The following is a 25,506-nucleotide window of genomic DNA, read 5'->3' as shown; positions in this document are numbered from 1 at the left end:
CGTTGTAAGGTGGAGGGAGATCTGGTTTTGCTGCAAAGGCCTCTCTTCCAGTGAGGGAAATGTTTGATCAGAGCATCAGAAGCATTTGGAGCAGAAAAGGCAGAGAACATAAGACAAGCACCAACATATTTCTCTTCTAGTCACTTGGGAACACACCCACCTCAGCAGAGAGAATCCCCTTTGATAGTAGTGGGAGGAGAACAAGGGAGGGATTGAGAATGCATAACTGAGGCTGGAGAGGAGACTGTTCCTTGGGTGGGAGCATGTGGGTGGCTGGAGCAGAGCTTCACCCTGCAGCACAGCGTGGGGGTGTGGGGAGACCTGCACAAGGAGCACAGCTGCACATCCCTACTGCACGAGGTCCTGGGACCAACTGTGTGTGCCTGCAGTTGTGTACATGGTTACACAGCATATAGGCCACAGAGAGTTTGGGCCTGATTTTAGAAAAATTCCCTGTACTTTCAAGACAGACCTTGCCAGGTTAGAACAGTGGTGCTGCTTGTGAGATCCCTTGTTTTGGGTAAGTAAACTGTAGCCCTTTGGTTCCTTTTCGGGCAGGACCACACACAGACCACCACAATCGTCTGTCTTCCTGTGCATGATGGGATTAACACAGATTGAAGATAAAGAAAAACTACAGAGAAAATGACTGGTGCTCCCAGTGAAACTGAAGAACAGGAAAATGTCAGTGCAGTTTCCCTATGATCAGTTCGGAAATTACTGATATCCTCTATATTTTAATGACTTGGATATAAAAGTAGTATTGTCCTGATTATGTTTTTCATCTCTTTTCTGCCGTGCAGAAGCCAGTGACAAAAGCGCAAGACTGGAAGAATTCAGTGCCATGTGTTTGTATTCTGTGATCTTTTGACTAGATGAGGTTCTTTATTTCTGAGGGAAAAGTGGCCGTGGTCTGTCTGGTGCACTGCTCCGCCAGTGTGATTTTGGGGACCTTTGCCCTCTGCCAGCACTGACTGGTGCTGAGGGCTCTTCAGAGGGGCACCACTTCCCATGGGAAAGCAGAAGCTGAGCAGCAGGACCAGCTCTGCCTTGAGCCCCGGTGTCACTGATGGGGTGATGTGTCCTCAGGTAGGCCATGACATGGGGTGTCCCTGTGCTTTCTCCTGGTCCCTGGGCAGAGGGGAAGTGATGCACCAGAAAGTGCCACAATACAGAAAGTGACCCACTGCCAATGAGGCCTGCTAGAAGTGAAGGATTAATAGAGAGTCAGGAAAGGCAAGATTTCAGGATGAGAACCTGTTCACCTGGAGTTCCTCAGCTGTCCTGCTGCATTTCCTGGTTATTGTGATGTTAATTGTGCAACTTCCACCCCAAATGAATGCAGGCTTTTGTACTTTTAGCACCAGAGGCCTTTCTAAGGAAAATGGAAAGTACTTGAGATGAATGAAAGAGACACTGAGGTTACAAGATGGTGACAAAGCTGAAGGTAGGCACGTTTTATCGTTTTATCTTACAGCCAAAAATTTGTACTGTCCTCATGTGAGCCATTCCATCAGTAATTTTTTCTGCTTCCAAACTGGGATGAGCACTGCAGGTGAGGAGTCAGCAATGCTGCTTGTGGGGTAAGGGAGGAATTTTTCTACTATGTTGTGGTGGAAACATTCACCCAGTCCCATTCTGAAACTACATCAGCAATTTTGTCTGGGCCTTTTGGAGATAGAATTAAGACACTTGTGGGGAGAGGTGAAGTCTGGGGAGCACTGTATACCAGGAATGGCTCATTGTGAAAGCTTTGATCTCACAGGAGGGAGGGTTTGACACTATTTATTGAAATCTGTGTTCCAAAACAGAGCTAAGAATATCAAAGCAATTTTTTAAAAAACAATTGTATTTGGTTGTTGCATTCAGAGATACAAGAAAAACTGATTTCCACATAAATTTAAAAGAGAGACAGGGAAGAGTTTAAGGAAATGTTGAGGACGGGTGCTGTAAACCTTCACAGCCACAAGCTGTCACACAAAGTACAGCAGGTAAATGTATCACTGCTCCAGATCAACTGCAGCAAAGTGAGTCAGCTTTTATTCAGCCTCTGGCCTAAATCCTTTCTTTTATAGGGTTTGTGCTGCCTTTGGGCTTGTGCCCCCTCTCAGGGGCTCTTGGGTCTGCAGAACTGAGCTCTTGTTCCTGCAGCACGGCCATATCACAGCCCACTGCCACAGCCAGCCACCTCCCCTCAGCACAGGGGGTTGTGTGGAGAACGGCAGCATTCCAGTGACCCCAGAGTTTCTAAAAGAACAGCAGAAGGATAATCAAGAGCCTTTGATGGAGCTCGCAGCTTCAGTGTTAAATAACACCCGCTCCCAACAGCTGAGTGGGGGCAGGACTCATTCCAGAACTATTAATAAAACCCCTATTTATACTCCAGGTTCCTGTGAACGGTGCAGCATAAAGCTACAGCTGCGGAGCGAAAATGGAGTAAATGTCAGCCTCCAGGGAAAGCACCATCCTACGGGAAAGGAGACAGCCAAAGGACAGCACAGAGGCAGGTTTCAGACCTGAGGAAGCAGAGAGCGAACAGCAGCACCCTGAGCTTACAGCCAGTGGGCAGAGCCAGCCAGTCACCTCCCTGCAGCCGCAGGTCTGTGCAGAGAGCTGCCAGAGATGCAGCGTCAGAGGCAGCTCCCACTGATGCCGGCAGAGACCAGCGAGATTTGAGCTGCCACTCCACTGAGCTGGGACCAGGTGTGCCTCAGGGCAAAGGTGCAAGAGCCAGAAAGGACATTTGAGAAGGCATTGAGTGCATTGTCTGCTGGACCGGAAAGATAATGGAGAGCACGGGAGGGCCATATCTGAACACAGCTGCTGTGACTTCCCCTGTAGGAATAGCTCGATTGCTGCAGATGACCTTCGGATGTACCACATTCAGCCTGGTTGCCCACCAAGGGGGGTTCAGTGCCGCATATGGCACCTTCTGCATGTTTGTCTGGACCTTCTGCTTTGCCATCACTGTGTTCATCATCACCTGTGAGTTCACACACCTGCACAGCTGCCTGAGTCTCTCCTGGGGAAACTTTACTGCTGCTTTTGCCATGCTTGCCACACTCATGTCCATCACAGCTGCAGTGATCTACCCGCTCTACTTCGTCCAGGTGGGCTGTTACCCCATCGGCTGTGAGGTGAGAGATTTCCGCATTGCAGCCAGCGTCTTTGCGGGCCTTCTGTTTGTCGCGTATGCCACTGAGGTGTTCTTAACCAGGGCAAAACCAGGACAAGTCACCAGCTACATGGCTACTATCTCTGGGCTCTTGAAAATCGTTCAGGCCTTTGTGGCCTGCATCATCTTTGGGGCACTGGTGAACGACAGCCAATATGGTAAATATGTGGCGACACAGTGGTGTGTGGCTGTCTACAGCTTTTGCTTTGTGGTGACAGTGGTGGTAGTGGCCTTCAGTGTCACAGGTAAGACTGCCTTGCTGTGGTTCCCTTTTGAGCGTTCTGTGGTCATCTACACCTTTGGGGCTGTGCTGCTCTACATGAGTGCTGCGGTCATCTGGCCAGTGTTCTGCTTTGACAGCAAGTATGGCTCCCCACGACGCCCTGGCCTCTGCGCCAAGGGGAAGTGCCCCTGGGACAGCCAGCTGGTGATTGCCATCTTCACCTATGTCAACCTGCTGCTCTATGTCTTGGACCTGGCATACTCCCAGCGCATCCGCTTTGTCTCACACCTCTGAATTGTGGGTTGGCCTCTGTGGAGGCATCCCAGTGCTGTGAACCACTGAAGATGCAGAGGGATGGGGCAAGGGGCAGGGAGATGCTGGGCAGGCATGCGCACAGCACCAACATCAAGGTGAGGACTGACTACACTAAAAAATTAATGACCTGGAGCAGGTGGGCTGCAGCCGATGCAAAGCACAGCCCAACTCCCCCATGGTTCTGCTTCACCTTCCTTCCTGGTGCCAGCACAAAGGAATGACACAGCTCTACATGCATCTGCAGACAGCAGGAATGCTTGTAGCCACAGCAGTGAGGCTGCTGGCTAGCAGGTTATTGAGCCAAATATTAGGAAAGGCACCAAGGATTTTGAAACTGTTAACCAGTGCTTAATGGTAACCAAGTGACTACTCAGGAAGTGGAAAAGTTAAAAGCTGCATGAAGGAACACCAGAAGATGAAAATCAATCCCTCGGAGTTTGGGTTACTTTGGGCTGTGTGGTGAGATGTGGAATGCCTGCAAGTGTGGGCAGTTCGGTCTGGGTGTTTCTGAGAAGAACATCATAGCCATAACAGTATTTTGAAGGTTACCAGTCTTTCCCCTTCATCTCCTTTGCTGTCTAGCACGGAAAAGGAATATCCTCAAGTGTACACCTTGGAGGAGGCCTAGGATATTCCTATTTAGCAAAAACTGAGTCACTACAGAAATGAAAATTTGTAAAGTTGGGGCTCTACTGCTGAGAATCAGGTTGCAGAGCAGAGCCAACCTGCAAAGTGACTGTGTGTGACCTGCCATCCTCACTTGAGCAGCACAGAAAGTAGCTTGGCACATGCTCTGTCTTGATTAATGGGCCACCATTTCTTTACACTGGTGTCAAGGGTTTTTTTCTGGAGGCTTGAAGATAAGTTCTGAGGGAGTGTGAAAGGGAAGGCAGAGACTAATTGATCTCACGGTGCTGCACAAGAGACCAAACCAGGCAGGGAGGGGGCATCGACAAGACGGGACATGACAGAACTTGCACACAGTACCCCAGAGCAGCTCAGGCGCAGGATTCCTGAGCACTCTGCATCACCAAGTAGCCGAATGTCTCAGACGCATCCCTGACTAAACATCCACTTTGAAGTTCCACACTTCTCAGCTCAGATTTCAGGCTCCATAGAAATCTTCATTTGTTCCAGGGAGAAGCCAGAGTGTCCAAGTGCTTGTGCAGCTCATGCAGACTTGAGTACTTTGATTAAAATCTCCAGTAGCTGCCTGTCAGAATCAAGATTTATTTTTTATCCAAAATAAAATAAAGCTGAATGGCAGATGTACGCTTACATCTCCTGAGATGTGTGTGCTGTCACCCTCCTCTCCACACTTTCATTGCAGCAGACGCAGCCCTTTCTGCATGAAAGCAGAGCTCACTTTATTTTGATGTACAAAGCCTGAACACAGACCCAAAAAAGTACAGACACAAGACAGCAAGACATCTGAGTGGATTCTTTGCAACAGAATGACTCAGGAATAAGGAAGGAATCTTACTTTTCATCAGTGCTTTGTGTGGGGTTTGAAAACCAAAGGGAAAACTTGTTGGGACAGATTATGTTGAATAATTCTGAGCAAGGACCAGCCCTTAGCAGTGGGGAGCATTAGCCAGGAAATGGGACAAGAATTGGGATCCAGCACAAAGGAACAGCCTTCCAAGGGGGTTTTCTCTTCTGCGAGTTCCAGTGAAGGGCAGGAAATCTGGAAGATGTGGTCCAACAGGAGGCTGGTAGGGCAAGACCCAAGGCTATCCCGCCATCAATATAAACCAGGAGCTTTATTTCTTGCCACCCAAACAAATTACGGGTTGTACAAGTACAAAATGCTGACTTGGAAAAGGAAATCAACTTTTGTTGGAGGAGTCAATTTACAAAGAGCCACTGCATACAAAGGGACCTTGAGCATTTATGATGTATTCCTCTTAAACCCACCAATGTGGATAAATTAAGCTGTGTCACACTTGAAAATTACTTTTTTGTTGTTATTACAGATCACTAAAACCAAACAGGTGCCTGTGAAGCACCATGGCTTTTGTTATAAAATTCAATCCAACGAGCTCAGGAACATGGCGTGAGGAAAGTCCTTCCTGCAGGCTCTGGTGTGGCTCTGGGAGGCTGGGAGGACTGGGGAAGGGGGTCAGCAGAGGCAGGAGCACACAAGCACGGGGGTGCTTGTCCCCCAGGATGACACTGCCAGTCACTCAGGCAGTGGCAGCTGTTGGAAAGCTCCTTGGCTGATAGCATATGGCTGAGCCAGGCACTGCTGGCTTCCTGCTGGGAAGATTTTGCACCAAGTAGGAGCAAGAGCAGAAACATGGTAAAATCTGCCACTGCCATGAGTTGATGCATCTTACACTGAGTCAGGGACAAAGGGCCAGAGAGAAACCAGTACCTGGGAAACAATGAGGGCAAAACTGAGTGCCTTCACAATAAGGGGAAAGCAAATTCAACATGGAAATCATGATCCCACTGACTGGAAGAGTGGAAACACAAGTCATTGCCAAGAACAGTGTGTTCAGATTTAGCTTTCTCATCTGCCAGCCAAAGACTGAGCAAAAAATGTGAACATGGTCAAAATGGCAAAAAAAGATTGTGTGGACAACAATCCTCTCTTTTAGGAGAAAAAAAAAAATTTAAAAAAAAATCAAAACCTCATGCTTCAGTGGTTAAAACACTCCCCAACCATTGGAAACTATGAGATTGCCCAATCCAGGACAGAGAACATCTGATATCTGCTCAGCAGGATTTACCAAACAGCTCTGTCATGATTCAGTTCACCAAACCCCCTTCATTTCCAGAGTGTATTGACCCCTTTAATAAATAGATGATGATCAAGTAGCTCACCATGAACCAGGTTTCCCCAGTCGCCAACCATTCCCAACCTTTTTTGGTAAACTAATGTTAGGATGTATGTGTGTTCCTTAATTACGGACTTGTGGCTGCAGCCAGTCTAGACAGCACCCAGAGGATTCCAGCCTGGCTAGATTAAAATCTGAATCGTTAATGGGTTGGGTTTGGTTTTTCCCTTCTCTTTTGGAAGCCTGAGGTTTGGTATCCCCAGAAGACAGCATTTAGGAACATTTATCAACAAAAAAACCCCACTGAGATTTATTTCTGTCAATAAAGGAGCAAGAAAAAAGTAAAAATGAAGCCAGTGAGGTAATATGATATTTAGGAAAAAAAGCACTGCCTGCTGCCTGGGTTTTACAGGAACACTCCACACCGGCCCGGTCTCTCCACAGCCCAGGGCCGCAAGGCTCTGATGGAGGCCACCCTCGGTCCTCGGGGCACGGCGGGAGGCCGCACTGCGCCCGGGCCCGGATGGGAATCGGGCGACGGAAACTCCCTCCCCGTTCACGTGCAGGGAAATCCCTCGGGAAACCTACGGGCAATCCCAAAGCACGAGGTACCGCCGCTCTGGCACCAGCGGCCGCTGGGCCGCTCTCCGCAAGACCGCTCCCCGCAGGACCGGCAGGGTCGCGTATGGGCCCGCCCAGGGAGGCGGGACTGCGCACCGGAGCGTCCCGGGCCGGCCGAGGCGGAGAAGTGGCGGGGAGGAGACCCGAGCAGAGCCAGCACACGGGGACCAAGAGTCTCTTCTGGCGCCCGCTGCGCCCTGGCCCCGCGGGGGTCCCCCTCTCCGCGGGGAGGGTGGCCGGGGGTGACCGGGCTCACGGAGGGCGGTGCTGGCGCGGCAACGCCAGCAAGCGGCTGTCGGCGCTGCCCGGCCCGGCCCGGCCCGCTCCGCTCCCGCCCCGCCCCGCCCCGCCCCGCCCCGCCCCGCTCCCGTCCCGCTCCGCTCCCGTCCCGCTCCCGTCCCGCTCCCGTCCCGCTCCCGGCCCGGCCCGGCCCGGCCCGCCCCGCTCCCGCCCCGCTCCCGCCCCGCTCCCGCCCCGCCCGCTCCCGCCCCGCCCCGCTCCCGCCCGACTCTCCCACGGGGCTCCGCCGGGAGCACAGCGCCGCCTGGCGGCGTAAGGCGGGGTGGGGCGGGGCGGGGCGGGGCGGGGCGGGGCGGGAGTGGGCCGGGCCGGGCCGGGCCGGGAGCGGGGCGGGGCGGGGCGGGGCGGGAGTGGGCCGGGCCGGGAGCGGGGCGGGGCGGGGCGGGCCGGGAGCGGGGCGGGGCGGGGCGGGGCGGGCTGGGCCGGGCCGGGAGCGGGGCGGGGCGGGGCGGGGCGGCCGACGGCTCCCGACTGCTCCCGTCGGCCCCGCAGGCGGCGAATGATGCAACACTCAGGGTCGGTTGCCCCAATAGCTGGCGAGGGCTGCGCCATTGTCCCCGCCCCCGAGCGCTGAGTGGTCGGAGGGCCGGCGCTGCCCCGTCCCACCGCCCGCCGATTGGCTGCGCGCCGACGTCCCCCGCGCCGCCTCGCCTCCGTGCGGGCGCGGCCACGTGGACGGCGGCGGGTCCGGGTCCGGGTCTGGGTCTGGGTCTGGTGGGGCCGCACGGCACGGGCCATGAGCGTGGGGTTCATCGGCGCGGGGCAGCTTGCCTTCGCTCTGGCCCGCGGCTTCACGGCGGCAGGTGGGCGTGGGGCAGTTCGCCTTCGCCCTGGCCCGGGGGCTTCATGGGGTTAGGTGGGCACGGGGCGGGTGTTGCCGATCCCTCGGGCTGACACGCTGTGTCGTTCGCAGGGGTCCTGGCTGCGCACAAGATCACGGCGAGCTCCCCGGACACTGACCTGCCGACCGTGAGCGGGCTGCGGGTGAGTGCGGCCGGGTAGCGAGGGCCGGGTGGCGGCGCTCCCCTCCCGGACCGCCCCGGGCCTGAGCGGTCCCGTTTCTCTCCAAACCGCTGCAGAAAATGGGAGTGAACTTCACGGTGAGCAACAAGGACACGGTGAAGAGCAGCGATGTCCTCTTCCTGGCCGTGAAGCCACCCATCATCCCCTTCATCCTGGAGGAGGTGGGCCCCGACATCGAGGCCCGGCACATCGTGGTCTCCTGCGCGGCCGGCGTCACCATCAACTCTATCGAGAAGGTGAGAGGGGACCGGGCCGTGCAAGGCCGGCCATGAGCTGCTTCCACTCCTCTGGCCCCCAGGAGCCGATGCAAGGAACAGATGTTACTTGTGCTACTCAGGACTAAAGTCACGCAGCAGCAGCAGCCAACTTGTTGTTTTCAGTCACCTTTGCTGTCTTCATCAGAAAATGCTATTAGAGGTTTTATCCAGCTCTTTCCTCACATGAGTTGCTGTCCGATAATGTTTCTCTCAACAGCAGTGGGTCATCTGCCCTGAATTTCTGCAGATCTTATGCTAAGTGTCTGCAGGAGCTGTTTTGGAGATCTGTGGGTTGATCTGGGATTGAGGCCTTTGGGATACTGTTTCCTGGACAGTCCATTGATGAAAAATATGCACTAAAGCTCATTTTTCTCCCTTCTTTCTTTTTTTACTTTCTATCTCCAATGATTTTCTGCCCTAAGAAACTCTCTACCTTCTGCCCCACACCAAAAGTGATCAGGTGCATGACCAACACCCCTGTGATTGTCCGGGAAGGTGCTACGGTCTATGCCACTGGAACTCATGCGGATGTGGAAGATGGGAAGCTCTTGGAACAACTGATGGCCAGTGTGGGCTTCTGCACTGAGGTGGAAGAGGATCTCATTGATGCTGTAACGGGACTCAGTGGCAGTGGCCCTGCGTATGTACGTGCTATTTCCTCAGCTAGTGGCAGTCTTGGGGAGAGCAGTTGGCTTTGCCTGCCATAAAGTCTGTGCAACTTCAGCTTGTCATTTTTTGTTTTTCCTATCACCCACATTTGCAATGGGATATGTAGTCCATGTGTCCAGTTTGGGACAGCATGTAAATTTTGTTACCAGTCAGATGAGTCTGAAGTCCATAGCCAGCGTGCGGTGTCCACATGTCCATGTTGCAAAACTTGGGCCTGCAGTTTGCATGATGCAGAAGCAGAATTTCTCCCATTCCCCCCACTCCAGAGCTGGAACTAGTGGGAGGGAAGCCTGGCATGGCATCCATGCAGTAAAGGGGGAGGCTTTTGTCAAGTCCATAAGAGTTACAGCACGATCCTGAAGCCCTGGATTCTCTCCTCCCTGAGACTTACCAGTCCTGGAGCAGAGTCTTTCAGTCACCTTCTTCCTCTCTGGTCTCAGGCATTCACTGCCCTGGATGCTCTTGCGGATGGAGGAGTAAAGATGGGCCTTCCCCGGAGGCTGGCAGTTCGACTTGGAGCACAGGCTTTGCTGGTCAGTATTACCTCCTTCATAACAAATCTGAGTCTGTGCTTGCTCTGTGCAGAGGAATCTTCACATCACAGTTTGAAATTATCTTGGTCCTCTCACAGAATCTACTTTAAAGAACATGTTTGGTTTGACTGCACACAGGTTCCTGGTGGGGGCTGTAGGAAGTAGCTACAGCAATCTGCTGGCACTCGTGGTGGTGTGGGAGCTGGGGCCTGGGAAACTCTGCTCCTTTGCAGGCTTCATCAGCTCTGGAAAGTGTTTTGGCAGTGTGCAGGAGCCTAGGTTTGCCTGCTGTGAATGTTGGTGCTGCTCTGTGCAGTGGAGAACAGGAGTGTGTGACAGTGGCTTCCTCAGCCAGAGCTCTGGCAGGTGTTTTCCTTGCTACAGGGTGCTGCCAAAATGCTGTTAGAATCTGAGCAGCATCCCGGTCAGCTGAAGGACAATGTCTGCTCGCCCGGGGGAGCCACTATCCATGCCCTGCACTTCCTGGAGAGTGGTGGCTTTCGCTCACTCCTCATCAATGCTGTGGAGGCTTCCTGTATCCGGACAAGGTGGGCACCTAGGAAGTCCTAAAAAGCTTGCAAAACTTGTCCCCCAACCTCCCCATCTTCTTTTTTCTATGTCTGCCTCTCCTACTACCCCATTGTAGGGAGCTGCAGCATTTGGCAGACCAAGAGAGGATTTCCCCGGCAGCCATAAAGAAAACTTTGCTGGACAAGGTGAAGCTGGAGTCTCCCTCTCTGTCTGTGGCATCTGCTAGCAAAGTTAGTCTGTTCACCCACAAGAGCAAGAAGAACTGACCGGACTACTGTATTCTGGCAGTGCTGAATATCAGTGTCCTGGTTGCGGCCAGGACAGGGTTAATTTTTGCAGTAGCCAGGAATGGCACAGCCAGGACCCTGGTTATTCTATACATCATGTACATGGGCAAAGGCTAGGGGGAGAAGTTGAGAGGGGAGGGTTTGTGGCAGGGGAGAGGGGCTGAAGAGGGATGGGGAGAAGGAGTCCTTTCTGGTTGGTTGCATGAAATGAGCGGTGGGGGTAACATTATGTTACGCGTGGTGAGCAATCATGTATGAATCATTCACGTCTCTTCTACACTCTTTTTAATATTGTTGCTGTTATTATTCGTTTTCTTATCTCATTACTGTTTCCAGTAAATTGTTCGTATCGCAAACCATGATCTTTACCTTTTGTGCCTCCAGTTCTCCTCTCCAGCCTGCCACAGGGGGAGAGGGACAGGAGGGGAGTGAGTGAGCAGTGTGTGGTTTTGAGTATTTCAGTGGGAACACTAATATGAGGAATACCATTCCTAAGCCACAACCGTTAGTGTCCTCTGTGTTATTTCTCTTTTGTCTAAGGAAAAGCATTCACTCTGAATGTTGGTGTCCCCTGTACCAGGCTTGTGGCTTACAACAGCTGTAGGGCAGTGCTGTAGCAGAGGGTCTTTAACCTGTAGTGGGGTTGGTGTGAGCTGTCCCTGGCACTGCTGTTTTCTTGGGCTGGGGAGATAGTCTCATCAGAGCTTTGTCAAGGAAATCATTTGTCCAGAAGAAGAATTTGGGTACTTCCAGGACTCAAGCAGTGTTTGTGTGCCCCATGCAGAAAATTTTTTAAAGATGTTTCAGAACTTTTTGTTTCAAAGGTTTGATCCCCTCTGGCCCTATCTTGCATCTGCTGTCAGACCTTATGTCCTGCCACTGTTGTTATTAGCTAGAGCAGATGCTGCCACACAAACACCATGCTGCGTGGTACATCAGGGGCTGGGCCCAAAGTCACTTCTTGGAATGGACCCAATGCCTCTGCCTGATCTCCCACCACTTTGAGAGACATATGGCGTGAACAGTGGACCATGCTCCTTTTCTCTCCAGCGGCCACCCCTTCTCTCTGCTCAGTCTGGTTTGGGGAACCATGGCCTCTCACTGCCCCTCCTTTACTGCTGGCCTTGCTTGGGTGGTTTGGCAGCTGGAGGGGTAGTGAGTGTTTACATTTCCTTCTGTCTCTGAGGTGCTGGTGACGGTAAAGCATTTTTAGTGTTAGGCTTTTGGCTGCTAGCAAGGTATGACCCTATAAGTGTGACAGATGGTTACTCCTCTTCCCTCTTTACATAAAAAACTGCTTCTCTGATGAGAGCTGTGGCTAATCCCAGCTATTTTGACTGGGTGTATCTCTTGCCACTGCCGGTGGCCACTAGGTCAGGAGTCCTTGGGTGCCATATGTTCCTCCCTTTCCTGCTCAGGATCTGTAATACCTGCACAGCAGACAGGCCAAGCTGGAAGTCAGACAGATGAAGTACTGGCTGACACAAAAATGCAAGGTAGTGTTGTAGAAAGAGTTCCCACTTGGCTGAAAAAGTGGGATGCAGAATGAATGGATGCCTGAGATTGAGCCCTTCTGCAGGGAGATGTAGAGGTTGCCCCTGGGTACTCCCAGAGAGACAGAGCTATAGATTAACTTCCTAGGTGGTTATAGACCTGTAACTGAGCTGGCCACCACAGCAGATGGAAACCAGCCTATCGGGGGCTACAAGGGCCCTGCAAGGCTTGTGGTCACATCGCCTGTGCACAGAGCAGAGAGCAGTAGTGCTGCTGCTGGATCCGAGCCTAGCTAAGCTCCTTCTGCTCTCCTACGGAGCATGGTTTCTCCTTAACCCGTCTGCCCATTTTATTGTGGCACCTTCCACTTGCCCTTCGCCCTTCTCTGGTATGCTCATCTTGTCCTCCCTGCTTTGCCTGTAGCATGGCAGCAAACACAGTAGGCACCAGTGTGTGTGTCATGGACCCGGAGTTGTAGCAAAACGGGTGGGAAGATACCTCGAGCGAGCCCGGCTGCTTTCCCAGTGACCTGGGAAAGCAGCGCTTCAGAGCAGGGTAGCGGCCCCGGCCCTAACGCTGCAGGCAGGGCTCGCCGCACACGGCCCCGTGCCGAGAGAGCCGCGGCAGGGCCTGCGCTGTCGGAGCCGGCGGCTCGGAGGGACTGCGGGTGCAGCTCCAAGGGTGCTAAGGACCCCACCGGTGCGGGCTGGGGGACCGCGCGCTCTGAAACGCGCAATGTGCACCGGGGAGACCCGCAGGAGGCCGAAGACTGCTGCCAGAGATGGCGGGAGCCGACCCGCGGCCGACCCAGTACTTTGGTGGAGCGGCAGCGCTCGCTCCGGGACGGGAACTCGACCGCGGCGGCGGAAGGAGACGGCGCCGAGCCGAGCCGAGCCGAGCCGAGCCGAGCCGAGCCGAGCCGGGCCGGGCCGGGCCGGGCCGGGCCGGGGGGGTCGCAGCCTCTCCTCGTTACCCCCGGGGAGAGCGCGCGGCCCCCTTAAGGCCCGGGGCGGTTGCGCCGGGCGCTTCATGAATGGAGCCACGTGACCCAAATATCACGTGACGAGTCCGTGAGCGGCGGCGGCGGCGGCGGTGGCGGCTTGTGAGTCCCGGTCCCTCCCAGCGCGGCCTCCCCGCCCCGCCCGGCCCGGCCCGGCCCGGCGGCTCCGGCAGGAGGTGAGCGCCACCGGCTGCGAGGGCGGGCGCGGCCCTGGCATCGGGCAGGGCGGGGCGGGCCGGTCCCAGGGGCGGGCCGGGGCGGGGCGGGCGCGGCGGGCCCGGGATGGTGGCTGGGGCCGCCGCGGGGTCGGCAGGTGCCTAAAGGGGCCGCCATCGCTGACTCACGGCGGGGCTTCGGGGTCGCGCCTGCCCGGTGCCGCCCAGCCCCCGCCCCGCCCCGCCCCGCCCCGCCCCGTCCGCGCCTCGCTTAGCGGCCGAGCAACAGGTGCGCGGGGCGCTGGCCCGGGGCCTGTCCCCGGCCCCGCCCGCCGCCTCCCGGGTCCACCCGTAGGCATCACGGATGCATCTGGCCCCTCCCTCCCGCGGTTGCCGACTGCCCCGATCGTGTTGCAGGCCGGCTGCCCTCAGGCCGAGCCTACCCTTCTCAACCCCGCCGCACCTTCAGGCGCTCAGGCTCCGCCGGTACGGGTGCGACCTGGCCCCGGCAGGGCCTCGGGCACCCCCCCTCCCGCCGGTCAGCCGCCGTGGTCTGTGATTCTTCTCCCGAGGACCAGAGGGCCGGGAGGGTGAGGGGCCATCGGGGCGTCTCGCCCAGTTCCCAGAGTAGAGGCTCGGCCCCAGGCAGGACAGCTCCGCTGCCTGCAGTCGGTACCCTGTCCTCGGTCTACTTGGTAGCTGAAGATGTGCGGGTGGGAGGTTCTGGCCCCTGTTCCGTAGGGGCTGCCCGATACTTGGCACTGCAATGTCCCCCGAGTGGAGTGGGTTTCTGCTCCCGCGGGACTGCAACGTTTGACCAACAAGGAGGGTCTGTGTGTGTGTGTGTTGTGCACGGGTCGGTCACGCTGTTCAGAGCTTGGGGACGTCTCTGGCTGTCCGGGATATGTGAGGTTTGAGCTGTGTGGTCGGAGGAGGGCACTGCCAAGGGTGGGAAGGGATCTCTCAGAGCTGGCCCTTTCCTTTAGCAGTGTGAGCAGAGTTAAAACCAGCTGGGTGGGCAGATTCCTTGAGGGAAAAATTGCTGTGGAAATGCTCAGGGTTGGATGAGCTCACCAGGGGACTCCCAGGGTGGGGAACACAGGAGAGGCACTCTCTTGGCTACATAGGTAATTTGGGGAGTCATTGGATGAGACTGTGTGAGCTAATTTGCCAGTAAGCGAATAAACAGTGTGAGAAATTCACGCTGGGAGAGAGTGTTCTCGTGCAGTGTGCCCCATCGCTGCTGACAAACCCCACTCCTCTGCCTGCCAGTGCTGTGGAGCCCGTGGGGAGCACAGCCCTTGCTCTGCCCACGGGCCTCCCACCAGGCCTGCCCGCCAGCGCGGGTGACGTCACCGTGTTTACACGGGGCTCGTGGCAGGGTTCTGCATCAGGAGCGTGGAGAAGGGCCTGTGTTGAATCATGCGCGGTGCTGTCAGCTCCTGTGTGCTGCCGCTGAGCTGAGGGGAGAATTGGCTGTGCTTGTGCTGAGTTCAGGCCTTTTGAGCTCTGGGGAAATGTGTCGAGACTGCAGTTTCTTCATTGCAGCCGTAGTGTTTGGCACTTTTCAGTGTGATCTTTCTTCAGGAAGCTATCAAAAGTTGATCCATCAGCAGTCTGGAGAGTAAGGCGAAGTTTGGTCTCTGTTATGTCACCAGTTCTCTGGGTGTCCTCTTTGTGAGCTGCCAAACAGCCCGATTAAAACAGGACCCAGGAAACAGCCAACAACTCTTTGGGTTGTTTTTCCCATTCTACTGACTGCCTTGTGTGTTGCTGTGCCTTGGAGAGATGGGATCACCAGGTTTCTGGGGACAGTCCTGTTGCAGCTCTGATGGCTCTTGTGAGAGGCTTCTGCCTGAGAGGGTGTTGTGTTAGAGAGTGCAGAGGCAGGAATGAGTAGCTGCCTCTGCTGTGTCTAGCTCTGCCAGCACCAGCCATTCCCCAGCCTGCTGAGGAGCACTCTTCCCAGTGCCCTGCCTGATGTAGCATGCATGTGCCCTGTTTGTTTTGTTTTGGGTCTGCTGTAATGAAGGCAGCCTGTGTGCTTGCCAAGCAGCAGTAAATTCTTTAGTGCCACAAGGCAAGCAAATTCCCGTGGTCCCACTGACCATACCTGCCCTTGACTCCTTCCACTCACAAGAGGATGGGGCACAAAAGTGCTGCAGAGGCATGCTATTGGTCTCTCCAGCTCTTCACGTACCTCTCCCCTTTTCCTAGCAGACGTGTTGTTTACCACATCGGAACAGAAGGAATAAACAGCAGTCTGGCAAGACGGGAAGAATTGATTTTGTGAAGCAGTTGCTCAGATGCTGCCTGTCCTGCCTCATTGCAGCTGCCTTCCCTGGGCAGCAAAATGACCGTGTCTATGCCAGTGTGGTCGGGTGTAGCAGACATCTTGTTGGAAGGAGCATTGTCCTCTAGGTATAAATAGCCCGGCTCCTGGCAGGCTGCAGGCTTCAGGAATATCTCTGCTGGTGTTCTGGGGACTACTAGCCCTGTTCACCTCCCGTAGGTTGTAGAGGCGCTGTAGGGAGCCTGTGCCACAGCTGCTGGAAGAGCACAAAGACATATTTGCTGATGTGTGCATTTCGTTCTGGTCTGTAACTGGACATCAGTCCTGCTGGGAGTAAGGCAGGGACAAACAAAATTGTTGTTTGAAACCTGCAAGATGAAAGGGACAGAGGCACCTGTAGGCTGCACAGGAATACTGGCCAGGGCTGAGGGGGTGCAGAATGGGCTGAGAGGGGAGTGCAGTTTGGGCTGCTCAAGGCACAGCCATGTCTGTCAGGTAGTTTCTGTGTGGATCAATTCCTTGGGCAGTGTAGTAGCCCTCTGAACTGAAAAGCCTGAGGGGGGGAGGTATGTGGGGACAGAAGCAGGAGCCGGCATATAAGTTTCTGTAAAGCAGGCCTGGGAATTGCTCTTACCAGTTCTGAAGTCTTGTCTTCCACGGCAGGGAAGGAGTCTGCTCTCCTCTGTTTTTCAGCACCTTTAATCTTTGTTTTCTTCTGAGCACACCTTGGCTCTGAAGATAAGGAGGAAGAAGGTGGTTCTGAGCCAGGGATTGACAGGTACTTTCTCACAGAAGAGACCTACAACTGGGGTCAGTTTTGTGTAACCGGGAGAGGTGAAGTCTGCTGAGACATCAGCCCAAATCTGTGATGGAATTCCGGTGTGTCCAAGGCTTCCCCTGTACCCCTTGCCTAGGGTTATGTCTTACTGAACTATACTGGCTGCATCCTTGGGGGCATCTGGAGTCTGGTAGGACTGGGGAGCTTCTGAGCTGTGCTTGGGCACCTGTTGGAAGGGCATGTTAAGGTAACCTGCCCTGCTTGGGAGTGACAAGGATGAGGCTGGGAGCAAGCGGTGCAGAGTGCCAGCCTGCTGAGTCAGCATGACTGACCTGGAGCAGCCATGCTCTGGACCCTGCCTGCTGCTTGCAAGGCTATTTTTAAAAATGTGGCTTCCATGTATTCTGACTCCTCCTAGTTTTTTAATTTTCCCCACCATAAATGAAACACTAGCATTGCCACAAAGTCTCCATGGGAGCAGGGGTGTGGAAGGGCAGCAGTTTCTGCTCAGGGACAGAGTCTGCTGCTTGTTAGTCCAGCTCAGCTGGCTGCTTGTGGAGTGTCTTCCAAGGAGGGGGTGAGTGGGGACCAGGATGTGGAGCAGCACCATGAGGCATTGCTGCTGGACCCTGTCAGAGGAATGCCGTGGGCTCTGCTGTGTCCCGGGTGCTAATTTGACCTTCCTTCCCTTCCAGAACCTAACTGACAAGGCTGTCGTGTTATGACGACCCCCAACAAAGGAAACAAGGCCTTGAAGGTAATGTGGCAGGTGGAGGAAAGGGGTGCAGGGATGGGCATAGGTATCCATCTCAGGTTTCACAAGTGTGTGCTGTCTTCTCTCCCAGGTGAAGAGGGAGCCAGGTGAGAATGGGACCAGCTTGACAGATGAGGAGCTGGTGACCATGTCTGTGCGAGAGCTGAACCAGCATCTACGGGGCCTGTCAAAAGAGGAGATCATCCAGCTGAAGCAGCGTCGGCGCACGCTGAAGAACCGGGGTTACGCAGCCAGCTGCAGAGTGAAGCGCGTTACCCAGAAGGAGGAACTGGAGAAGCAGAAGGCAGAGCTGCAGCAAGAAGTGGAGAAGCTGGCCTCAGAGAACGCCAGCATGAAAATGGAACTCGATGCTCTCCGCTCCAAATACGAGGCTCTCCAGAACTTCGCCAGAACCGTGGCCCGGAGCCCCGTGACCCCTGCACGGGGGCCTCTCACTTCCAGTATGGGGCCCCTCGTCCCTGGCAAGGTTGCTACTACTAGTGTCATCACAATAGTGAAATCCAAAACGGACTCCCGGTCTTAGTGAAGCGAGCATTGCCTGAGCTTGTCTGTGCAGGGCAGTTAGGCACAAAACCAGCCTGGAATCCCCAAAGCACAAGCCCTCCCCACATGGGTCCGGGTTCCTTTGACTTGGCCCAGGACTGGCCCGCTGATTGCTCCAGTTTATTTTGTTGTGTCCAGATTGGTATGAGCAGTGGTGATGCATCCCTTGTCCTGTGCAGACAGAGCTTCCCACCCAGCAGTCTGTAGCCCTTGGGTGCCCTGGGGACAGACTGTGAGATTTTGGTTTTCTACCCAAAGAAAGTCTGTGCAGCGTGGCTGATGGAAGGGTGGAGGGGTGGTCCGAGGAAAGCTCTCTTCCTGGGGGCTGGGAACCCTAATTTTCGGTCACTTCCAAAGGCTTTATTTCATGACTCTTCCAGGTGGTGCATCTTGGCGCCTGAACCTGCTGCTTTTGTCTCCTTTGGTACCTGTAGTTACAGTTGGGGTGTTCTGTGTCATAGGTTTTTATTCCTTTCTAGGTGTGCCTCTGTGCCCTAACCGTGGGTTTCCCCCAGACGTCCATGACGTTAGCTGTGTAAACTGGCAGTGGTGGGAAGGACGATGCTGCTGTGTCCTGTCGCTGTGGTCCTGAGGCCCTGCAGGCCCCAGCACCCTGGGAGGGAAGAAGGGAGCAGTGGTACTGTGTTGACTGCAGGCCGGTTTTGTGCCTAATGTGTTGCACTGAACAAGACCAAAATCACTAGTTGTTCCCGTGTTTTGAGGGTATCAAGTGTCTCTAGTGTGATGGTTTACACAACCAGTTTATGTGGTTAAATAGCCCTTTATTTAAAGAGAGAAACATCATTTTAAGAGTTATTAAATTATCTAAGTTTAAAATTGGACAGAAGAGAGAGCGTATTTATAGTCAGCTTTTTTACCTGAGAAGGCGAGAATATTTCACCATATGAGTGGGGAAATATTCTCAGAGACTTTGCTAGTTAAAAGTTAATAAATAAATAATTTTAAAGTTTCTCATGAACCTCCCGCAAACTGTTTGTGGCTCTGAGGTTAGTTTTTATAAAGAGTTATCAGACTTTATTTATAAAACTTAGAAAAAGACAAAAAAAGAGGCAAGTCCTGTTTGATATCTTTTTGCAATTGTACCAAAAGTGACTTATTCTTGACCTTGCTAGTTTCTGTCATGTCCCCTTGTGTTGGGCGCTCTGCTCCCCAAGCTCTCGTGCAGCGCTCTGGTGTGCTGGTGCCTTTGCCATGTGCTGTCATTTCACACTGTTGTTGTTTTCCTTAAACTCGACTGAGAGATTGAGTTGGAATCTCTCTGAATTCTCCAGAAGGGTTCTGGTGCACAGGCAAAGGTGCTGCTGTTTTTGAAGACAAGAATGGCTGGCTGGTGCAGCGAGGTAGCAATGCCTGCCCAGAGGTGTGCAGCAGGAGCACAGGCAGCTCCTGCTGAGCAGCCAACACCAGGTGAACTTGGTTATCTGGAGAGGAAAAATGCTGCACTTCCCTTCATGCAGCAAAGCTATCAGAGAAGTAACATGAGGGAGGCTTGTCCAGGAAAAGACTGGTGGGATTTATCTCTGGAATTAGATCCTGTGGTCAGAACTTGTGTCGTGCTTATGGCTCACCTGAACAAGAGGGGCAAGTCTGCGACAAGAGGGGCAACATGGGACTGGCTAGTCCCTGGTGTCTACGCATGGCTGGCCAGTGAGCTGTGGCAGGATCACTGTCCTTCCTGGGGCAGCTTCTCAGGGGGTTAGTAGAGTGCTCAGACTCACAGCTGTGACAGAGCTGAGAAGCTGTTTGTGGCCAGGCTCTGTTTCCACAAAAACTTTGACTCTCCTCTCCCTTTCCCAAAGACTGGAGCTGATTTACTGAGTTGCAGAGAAGCAGGACATGAGGGGGAAGCCCATGTGATCTCTTGGCTGCTGAAGATCTGAGTGGAAGGGGCAGATTGGGATAACACAAGTGAAGCCACAGTCTCGTGGGGAGGTATGGCCATCCTAGATAGGTTTTGGGGATGTTTCTCATCGCTGAACTGATACTGCTGTCCCCTGAGCGGAGGAGCAGGTCAGCCTGAGAAAAACTGCAGTGTGGCAGGAGAGGAGCAGGTATTTTCCTGAGACGAGCTTTGCTCTGATTGATTGGGAGTTTAGGGAGTTGTTTGGGATGCTTTTCCCAGTAAATTTCCCAAAGGAGGAGTAGGTTAGAACATTGCCTCAAGACTTCCCCCTTCCAGCCCTGGACTTTCTCTTCTCTTAACTGAAGTGTCTGATGTGCCACTTCCAGCCATTTGCCACACAGGCCACACATTGCGCAGCAGTCAGCAGGCTCTGGTCTTCCAGCTGGTTGTGTGGTGACTGGAAGAGGTGAGATTTTACAAAATACAGAGGCATCCAGTTGTTCTGGGGTATCAGTCCCAACCCTGCCCCTCCTAGACCCAGCCTGAGACTGAATCAGCCAGAGCCCTTCAGAACACAGCTGAGTCCTGATCTGGGCTGGAGGAGCGGGCAATGTGTGTATGGGGCTGGTTAGGAGCTTGGTTCCGCAACTGGAGCCTCTGGTGTGAGGAGAGCCCCATCAACACAGCAGGCAACGATGGGCAACTCTGCAGCCATGGAGAACTTGCTTTTTGTTGTGCTCTGTGGCAGGTAGTGTCCAGTCCTTTCCCACCTGCCAGGTGGCAGCCGTGCTGCTGCTGGTCACGGGCTGGTGCTGCTCTGTCGTGAGGCAGAACAGGGCTGGCAGCAGCGCTGACTTGCACCAGACGTCGTTCCCCCTCCCCTGCACTGTCCCTCCTTGCTCGGAGCCCGGGTCTGCTTCGAGTGGCCTGTGTGTTCAATGAGGACAGGTCGTGTAGGGAGGAGCAGGTGCAAGGCCGTGACTGAAGGGTGCCGGTGTGGTAAACAAGCTCTGCGGGTGCCGGGCTGGATGTCAGCGAGGCCACGGTCCCCTGAGCGTTGCTTCCTTATGGTTTTGTTCTCAGTGAAGTGTAGGACCCCGAGTGATGTATTTCCGCAGTGTCCAAGGAGTCTCCCGTCCTGCTCCGGGGGGTCCTGTGTCCTGCCAGCCGGCTTCCTGTGCCCGTGCGAGGCGACCCTTGCCCGAGCCGTCACGCTGACTTCTCTCTCGTATATAGTGTTCTGAAGTGTGACAATTCTTGTTCCTGAGGTGCTCGTCCGTTTGGTTTCCTGCTGTGAAGGGTGTCGTGTTTCCTTTCTCCTTTTCCTGGTGCCGTTCCGGGGGACTGGGGAGGGGTCCTGCGCCAGCCCGACTGGGGAGCGTCCCCGGCACCCCCGGGATTTGTGTATCTTGTGAATTGTGTACAGTCGCTCCCGGCCGGAGCCGGGGCTGGCGGACAGAAGGGTCACCCAGAGGGCTCCGGGCTCGGTGCAGGCGGTATTTATTGCTAAGTTATTGCCGTTATTTATTCTGTACAGTGTCCGCCGCCTTTGTACGCGACAATAAACCGCTTCAACAGCCGCCGCCTGCGCGTCCTTGGGGGGCCGCCCGGCACCAGGGGGCGCTGCCGCGCGCGGGGGCGGTGCCGGAAGCGGCGCGCGCGCTCTGACCGGAAGGCGGAAGCGGCGGAGCTGAGCCCGGTGGCGGCGGAGGCGCGGCGGGTCCGGGGCGATGGCGGCGGGCGGCAGCCTGAGCCGCTCCGAGCGGAAAGCGGCGGCGCGCGCCGAGATCCTGCAGCAGGAGGAGCAGCGGGACCGCCGGAGACAGGTATGGTACGACGCGGCCCGACCCGTTCCACCTCGCCGCTGCGGGCCGCCGTGACCACGCGTGTGCACCGGGCAGGTATCCCGCATCTGGAGGAAGCCGCCGGCGGAGCGGAGCCCCGAGGAGTGCCAGGTGCTGAGTGAGAGCGAGGACATCGTCAGGGAGCTGGAGCGGCGCCGCAAGCGGCGCGAGCGGCTGCGGCGGCGGCAAGAAGAGGTGGGCGGCGGGACCGGGGAAGCCGTGTCGGTGATGGCAGGGAGCGGCCCCGGCCGCGGAGAGGCGGGGCGGAGGTCGCCGGGCTCGATGCTGCCGAGCTCTGAAGCCACGGCAGGCCTCGGTGAACAACCGCTGTGTCCCGGTACCGGGAACGCGTCTGCCCTCCGGGGACTGCCCTGTGTTTATCTCCGGTCAGCCGTGCTGCCAGGCGCGTGTGGCTGTGTGGGCACGTCGGGTGGGTCAGCAGCTTCTGGTCTCCAGGAAGCTTTTTCCCGTCATCCTTCCATGAACAACGCCCATGTTCTTTTCATTTGGAAACCACTGTTGATAATGTTTGTGTTGCTTTTCCTGGTTGGCCAGTCAAACTTTTGGGGAGATCCCCGTTCTTTCTGACTCAGTGGTGTAGTGTATTTCTGATCTGTCTGAACCTGCTGAGGTGTGTTTCTCAGGTGTGTGATGAACCAGAGGAGCTGAAGAGAAAGGTGGCTGAGCTGGCAGCAGCCGTGCGGAGCGCCAGGCACCTCGTCATCTACACAGGCGCTGGGATCAGCACGGTGAGTTTGGGGGTCAGCAGCTGGAGCCCCTTCAGGGGGCGGTATTGGCCGGACTGTTGCCTGGTTCCTGAATGACCACAGGACATGCGTGATGAGCCCGGGATGCTGCATGAGTCCTGCGGCCAGCAGTTTCCAGGCTGCATCCTGGGGTCACTCCTACTGCCCGTGAGATCCTGTGGCTGCATTGCCTCTGACCACATGCAGGATGTGCAGCCTGAGCAAGAGGATGCTGGTCTTGCCTCACTCAAGCCTCTTCAATGACTTGGTGTAAAACCTTAAGCCACTTGGATCAGGAATGTTATATGTGTTATCGGACATGCAGGGACAGCTGGGGATTATTAGAATTTACAAACAGCAGTTGAGAATTATTTCGTTGCAGCCGCCTGGGGCAAAGCAGCAGTCTGGTTCTACCTCTTTTAACGTGACATCTGTCACCTTTGTGTGACATGGGAATGTCACTCCATTCTCTGCTGACATGGAGCATGGCTCAGGGCAGGGGGCTGAGTGCTCATGTCACCTGCATGTTTGCTAGAGATGCCGAGTGTGAGAAAACCAGAGTCTAGGGAAAATAAGAAAAGGCTCAAGAATGAAGTTCTGTGGAGGGAAATGGGAAGAATCAAGGGTGAAAAAGAGTTCTGGAGGGATTCCATAATGGTAAAATTGGAGAAAACTAACAGTAGAGGTGAAAATGAGAGCTGAAAGGTAGAAGAGAGAGATAAAACATATGAGGAGGTTTCCCTGTGTTCAGGAACAACTACGCTGGAAAACTCGGAGTGAATGAAAAAGCAGCCATGGATGGAGATGTCTGCAGTTGTCCTGGGTGGGCCTGGGTTGGTTGTGTTTATGTACAAGAACTGTGACAACCCCCCCCATCAGGCCTGGTTTTCTCTCCCGGTGACAGGCAGCTTCAATCCCAGACTACAGAGGCCCCAACGGCATTTGGACACTGCTGCAGAAGGGCAGGAGCATCAGGTGAGGAGCCAAATTCTGAACTGTGTGACAGAAAGCTGATACTGGAAGAGGTTAATGGCAATTCCAGCTTTTTTTTTTTTCCCCCTTGCTTCTTGTCAGGGCTGCAGACCTGAGTGAGGCAGAGCCCACGCTCACTCATATGGGCATTGCCTGCCTGCACAAGCACAACCTGGTAAGATAATTTTTCCTCACCTTACTCATGTTCCTCTGCCTAAGAATGATAAACCCAGCAGGGAAGAGAAAGCTTTTCAGGAGATTGCCTGACTATGTTTTTGGCTTAAGTGGCTGCACATCCATGTAGGAAGATGTGTCCAAGCCTTCCTTAGTGAGCTGCAGGCTGCAGCTCTGGCAGTTTTTCCCCTGGTGCCTTTTCTTTAACATGTTGTATTTGTATCTGGTGAGGCTGGTCTGGGGAACTGGTCACGAATCAGCCAGCCCTAGAAAGCCCTCCTGTTTAGCAGGAGGAGGCTTTCCATTTAGCTTTCACAAAGGTCTGCTCACCATGCTCCTCCTCTGGGGGTCCTGCTCTGACGTACAGGCTGTTGGTGCGATTTGGGACACGTGCATCACCTGCTTGGAGTGTTACCTGTGCAGTCTGTGGGAGCTCAGTGTTTTGTTCCCTTCAAGGTGCAGCATGTGGTGTCTCAGAACTGTGATGGGCTGCACCTGCGGAGCGGGTTACCCCGAGCTGCAATATCTGAGCTTCATGGGAACATGTACATAGAGGTGAGTGGCCAGAGCAGGAAAAAGTCACTGTTAAGTGGCCTCAAAAAAAGAGAATGTAAACTCTTGGATCTTCCACTAGCTCATGAGGAATTAGTACAAGGGCTTGGCCTCTGTGCAGTTCTTGTCTTCAGAACATCAGGTTTGGGGTGAACTACTTAGAAAGTACCAAATCAAACTCTGTAGCTCTTTCTCTGTATTTGCTGGAGCCTTTTGCTTCTGACCTCTTCCTCAGCCCTTCTCTGAAATCCCTCCCAGCATGTAGCCAAAAGCTGCCTGTGGCTCCACTTGCTGGTTTTCAAAAAAAACTTAAGGTTTTCCAAGTTAGCATCTGATCCCTGATGCTTCTGTCTACAACTTCTGTGTTGTCCCCAAAAATGCTTTTCTTCCAAGAGAACAGGCTTGCTCCTGGCCTCTCGTGGGTGGGATGGTGATGATGTGACGAGGTTTCTGCTTTCATCCTGCACCAGGTCTGCACTTCCTGTACACCCAACAGAGAGTACGTGCGAGTGTTTGATGTGACGGAGCGCACAGCCCTGCACAGGCATCACACGGGCAGGATGTGCCACAAGTGTGGGGCACAGTTGAGAGATACAATCGTCCACTTTGGGGAGAAGGGGACATTGAGACAGCCCCTGAACTGGGAAGCAGCAACAGAAGCTGCAAGCAAAGCAGATGTGATTCTTTGTCTGGGTTCCAGCTTAAAGGTAACTTTAGAGACTCGGTGAAGATTGTTAGCAGCATTCCCTCTTGGTGATACACCTTGGTGCTGAGCAGTCTCCTCCCAAACAGACAACTGTAAACTCTGGTGTCAGGATTCGCCCAACATCTGTGATAGTCTCTCTTCCTCCCTCTTTCCCCTCCTGGTAATACATTCCTTTTCCTCTCGCTGATACGGTTCACAGCTGCGTGTGCCTGTGGCCGTGCTGATCCTCTGTGCTTTGTGGCAGGTTTTGAAAAAGTATCCACGGCTCTGGTGCATGAGCAAGCCCCCCCCACGCCGACCCAAGCTGTATATTGTGAACCTGCAGGTGAGATAAAGCCCTTGGCGCTGGGTTGGCCAGGTGCGAGCCAAGGGGCTGCAGATGTGTGGGGCCGAGCCCCTGCCAGGCCCCGGGCAGGAGCCCCCCGCTGCCACCCCGGGGAGCTGCCTGCAGCCGGCTCTGCTGTCGCTCGCAGTGGACTCCGAAGGACGACCTGGCCGCCCTGAAGCTGCATGGCCGCTGCGACGACGTGATGCGGCTGCTGATGGCGGAGCTGGGGCTGGAAATTCCGCGCTACGACCGGTGAGTGGCCCGGGCTCTCTGCGGTGGGAGCCCCCGGCCCGGGGCCACCTCCAGCGCCCACCGCCGCCCTCTCTTTCCTTCCGCAGGGCGCGGGACCCCATCTTCGCGTTGGCCGAGCCGCTGCGCCCCGAGGAGGAGGGCACGCACTCGCGGAAACCGGTGGCGCCGCCCCGGGAGGAGCCCCGGGAGCAGGAGCAGCCCCGGGAGCGGGCGGAGGCGGCGGTCGGGCGCCCCGGGGGGTGGCTCGGCCGCGGCTGCGCCAAGGGCGCCCGGCGCAGGAAGAGCCGCTGAGCGCGGGGCGGGGCGGGGCGGC

General features: G+C 55.0%; 4 protein-coding genes across 7 annotated transcripts; all 4 read left to right on the top strand.

The window, feature by feature from the left end:
• Window positions 1–30: 30 nt before the first annotated feature.
• MYADML2 (myeloid associated differentiation marker like 2) lies at window positions 31–4,993 on the top strand. Its single transcript, XM_010413379.4, has one exon. The coding sequence runs from the start codon at window positions 2,787–2,789 to the stop codon at window positions 3,690–3,692; it is 906 nt and encodes a 301-aa protein (XP_010411681.1). The 5' UTR covers window positions 31–2,786; the 3' UTR covers window positions 3,693–4,993.
• Window positions 4,994–8,059: 3,066 nt separating this feature from the next.
• On the top strand, window positions 8,060–11,076 carry PYCR1 (pyrroline-5-carboxylate reductase 1). Its single transcript, XM_039562511.1, has 7 exons — window positions 8,060–8,220; window positions 8,331–8,401; window positions 8,497–8,676; window positions 9,120–9,341; window positions 9,807–9,899; window positions 10,284–10,447; window positions 10,546–11,076. Exons 1-7 carry the CDS (start codon window positions 8,154–8,156, stop codon window positions 10,694–10,696), a joined length of 948 nt encoding a protein of 315 aa, XP_039418445.1. The 5' UTR covers window positions 8,060–8,153; the 3' UTR covers window positions 10,697–11,076.
• Window positions 11,077–13,304: 2,228 nt separating this feature from the next.
• On the top strand, window positions 13,305–21,199 carry MAFG (MAF bZIP transcription factor G). Of its 4 annotated transcripts, XM_039562198.1 has the most exons (4): window positions 13,645–13,852; window positions 16,323–16,437; window positions 17,133–17,194; window positions 17,283–21,199. In XM_039562198.1, the coding sequence occupies exons 3-4, from the start codon at window positions 17,159–17,161 to the stop codon at window positions 17,733–17,735; spliced, it is 489 nt and encodes a 162-aa protein (XP_039418132.1). In that variant the 5' UTR covers window positions 13,645–13,852; window positions 16,323–16,437; window positions 17,133–17,158; the 3' UTR covers window positions 17,736–21,199. The 4 variants fall into 4 exon arrangements, with proteins under 4 accessions (XP_039418131.1, XP_039418132.1, XP_039418133.1 ...); XM_039562197.1 differs by lacking the exons at window positions 13,645–13,852; window positions 16,323–16,437 and adding an exon at window positions 13,305–13,387; XM_039562199.1 differs by lacking the exon at window positions 16,323–16,437.
• A 102-nt stretch (window positions 21,200–21,301) lies between these two features.
• On the top strand, window positions 21,302–25,499 carry SIRT7 (sirtuin 7). Its single transcript, XM_039562193.1, has 10 exons — window positions 21,302–21,445; window positions 21,521–21,658; window positions 22,108–22,212; window positions 23,114–23,184; window positions 23,284–23,356; window positions 23,812–23,910; window positions 24,378–24,614; window positions 24,858–24,938; window positions 25,087–25,193; window positions 25,280–25,499. The coding sequence occupies exons 1-10, from the start codon at window positions 21,350–21,352 to the stop codon at window positions 25,482–25,484; spliced, it is 1,212 nt and encodes a 403-aa protein (XP_039418127.1). The 5' UTR covers window positions 21,302–21,349; the 3' UTR covers window positions 25,485–25,499.
• The last annotated feature ends 7 nt before the right edge of the window (window positions 25,500–25,506 follow it).

Source organism: Corvus cornix, chromosome 18 (genome assembly GCF_000738735.6).
Source record: "Corvus cornix cornix isolate S_Up_H32 chromosome 18, ASM73873v5, whole genome shotgun sequence".
Lineage (NCBI taxonomy): Eukaryota > Metazoa > Chordata > Aves > Passeriformes > Corvidae > Corvus > Corvus cornix.
The sequence above is the reverse complement of the archived record's forward strand: the minus strand, read 5'-3'. Positions and strand labels throughout refer to the sequence as shown.

Coding starts and splice junctions, on each gene's coding strand:
- PYCR1 (XM_039562511.1), top strand. CDS start 8,154: ATGAGCGTGGGGTTCATCGGCGCGGGGCAGCTTGCCTTCGCTCTGGCC. Junction 9,900..10,283: donor TTGGAGCACAGGCTTTGCTG/GTCAGTATTACC, acceptor TCCTTGCTACAG/GGTGCTGCCAAAATGCTGTT. Junction 10,448..10,545: donor GCTTCCTGTATCCGGACAAG/GTGGGCACCTAG, acceptor ACCCCATTGTAG/GGAGCTGCAGCATTTGGCAG.
- MYADML2 (XM_010413379.4), top strand. CDS start 2,787: ATGGAGAGCACGGGAGGGCCATATCTGAACACAGCTGCTGTGACTTCC.
- SIRT7 (XM_039562193.1), top strand. CDS start 21,350: ATGGCGGCGGGCGGCAGCCTGAGCCGCTCCGAGCGGAAAGCGGCGGCG. Junction 24,939..25,086: donor TGTATATTGTGAACCTGCAG/GTGAGATAAAGC, acceptor TGTCGCTCGCAG/TGGACTCCGAAGGACGACCT. Junction 25,194..25,279: donor GAAATTCCGCGCTACGACCG/GTGAGTGGCCCG, acceptor TTCCTTCCGCAG/GGCGCGGGACCCCATCTTCG.
- MAFG (XM_039562197.1), top strand. CDS start 17,159: ATGACGACCCCCAACAAAGGAAACAAGGCCTTGAAG. Junction 17,195..17,282: donor AAGGAAACAAGGCCTTGAAG/GTAATGTGGCAG, acceptor CTTCTCTCCCAG/GTGAAGAGGGAGCCAGGTGA.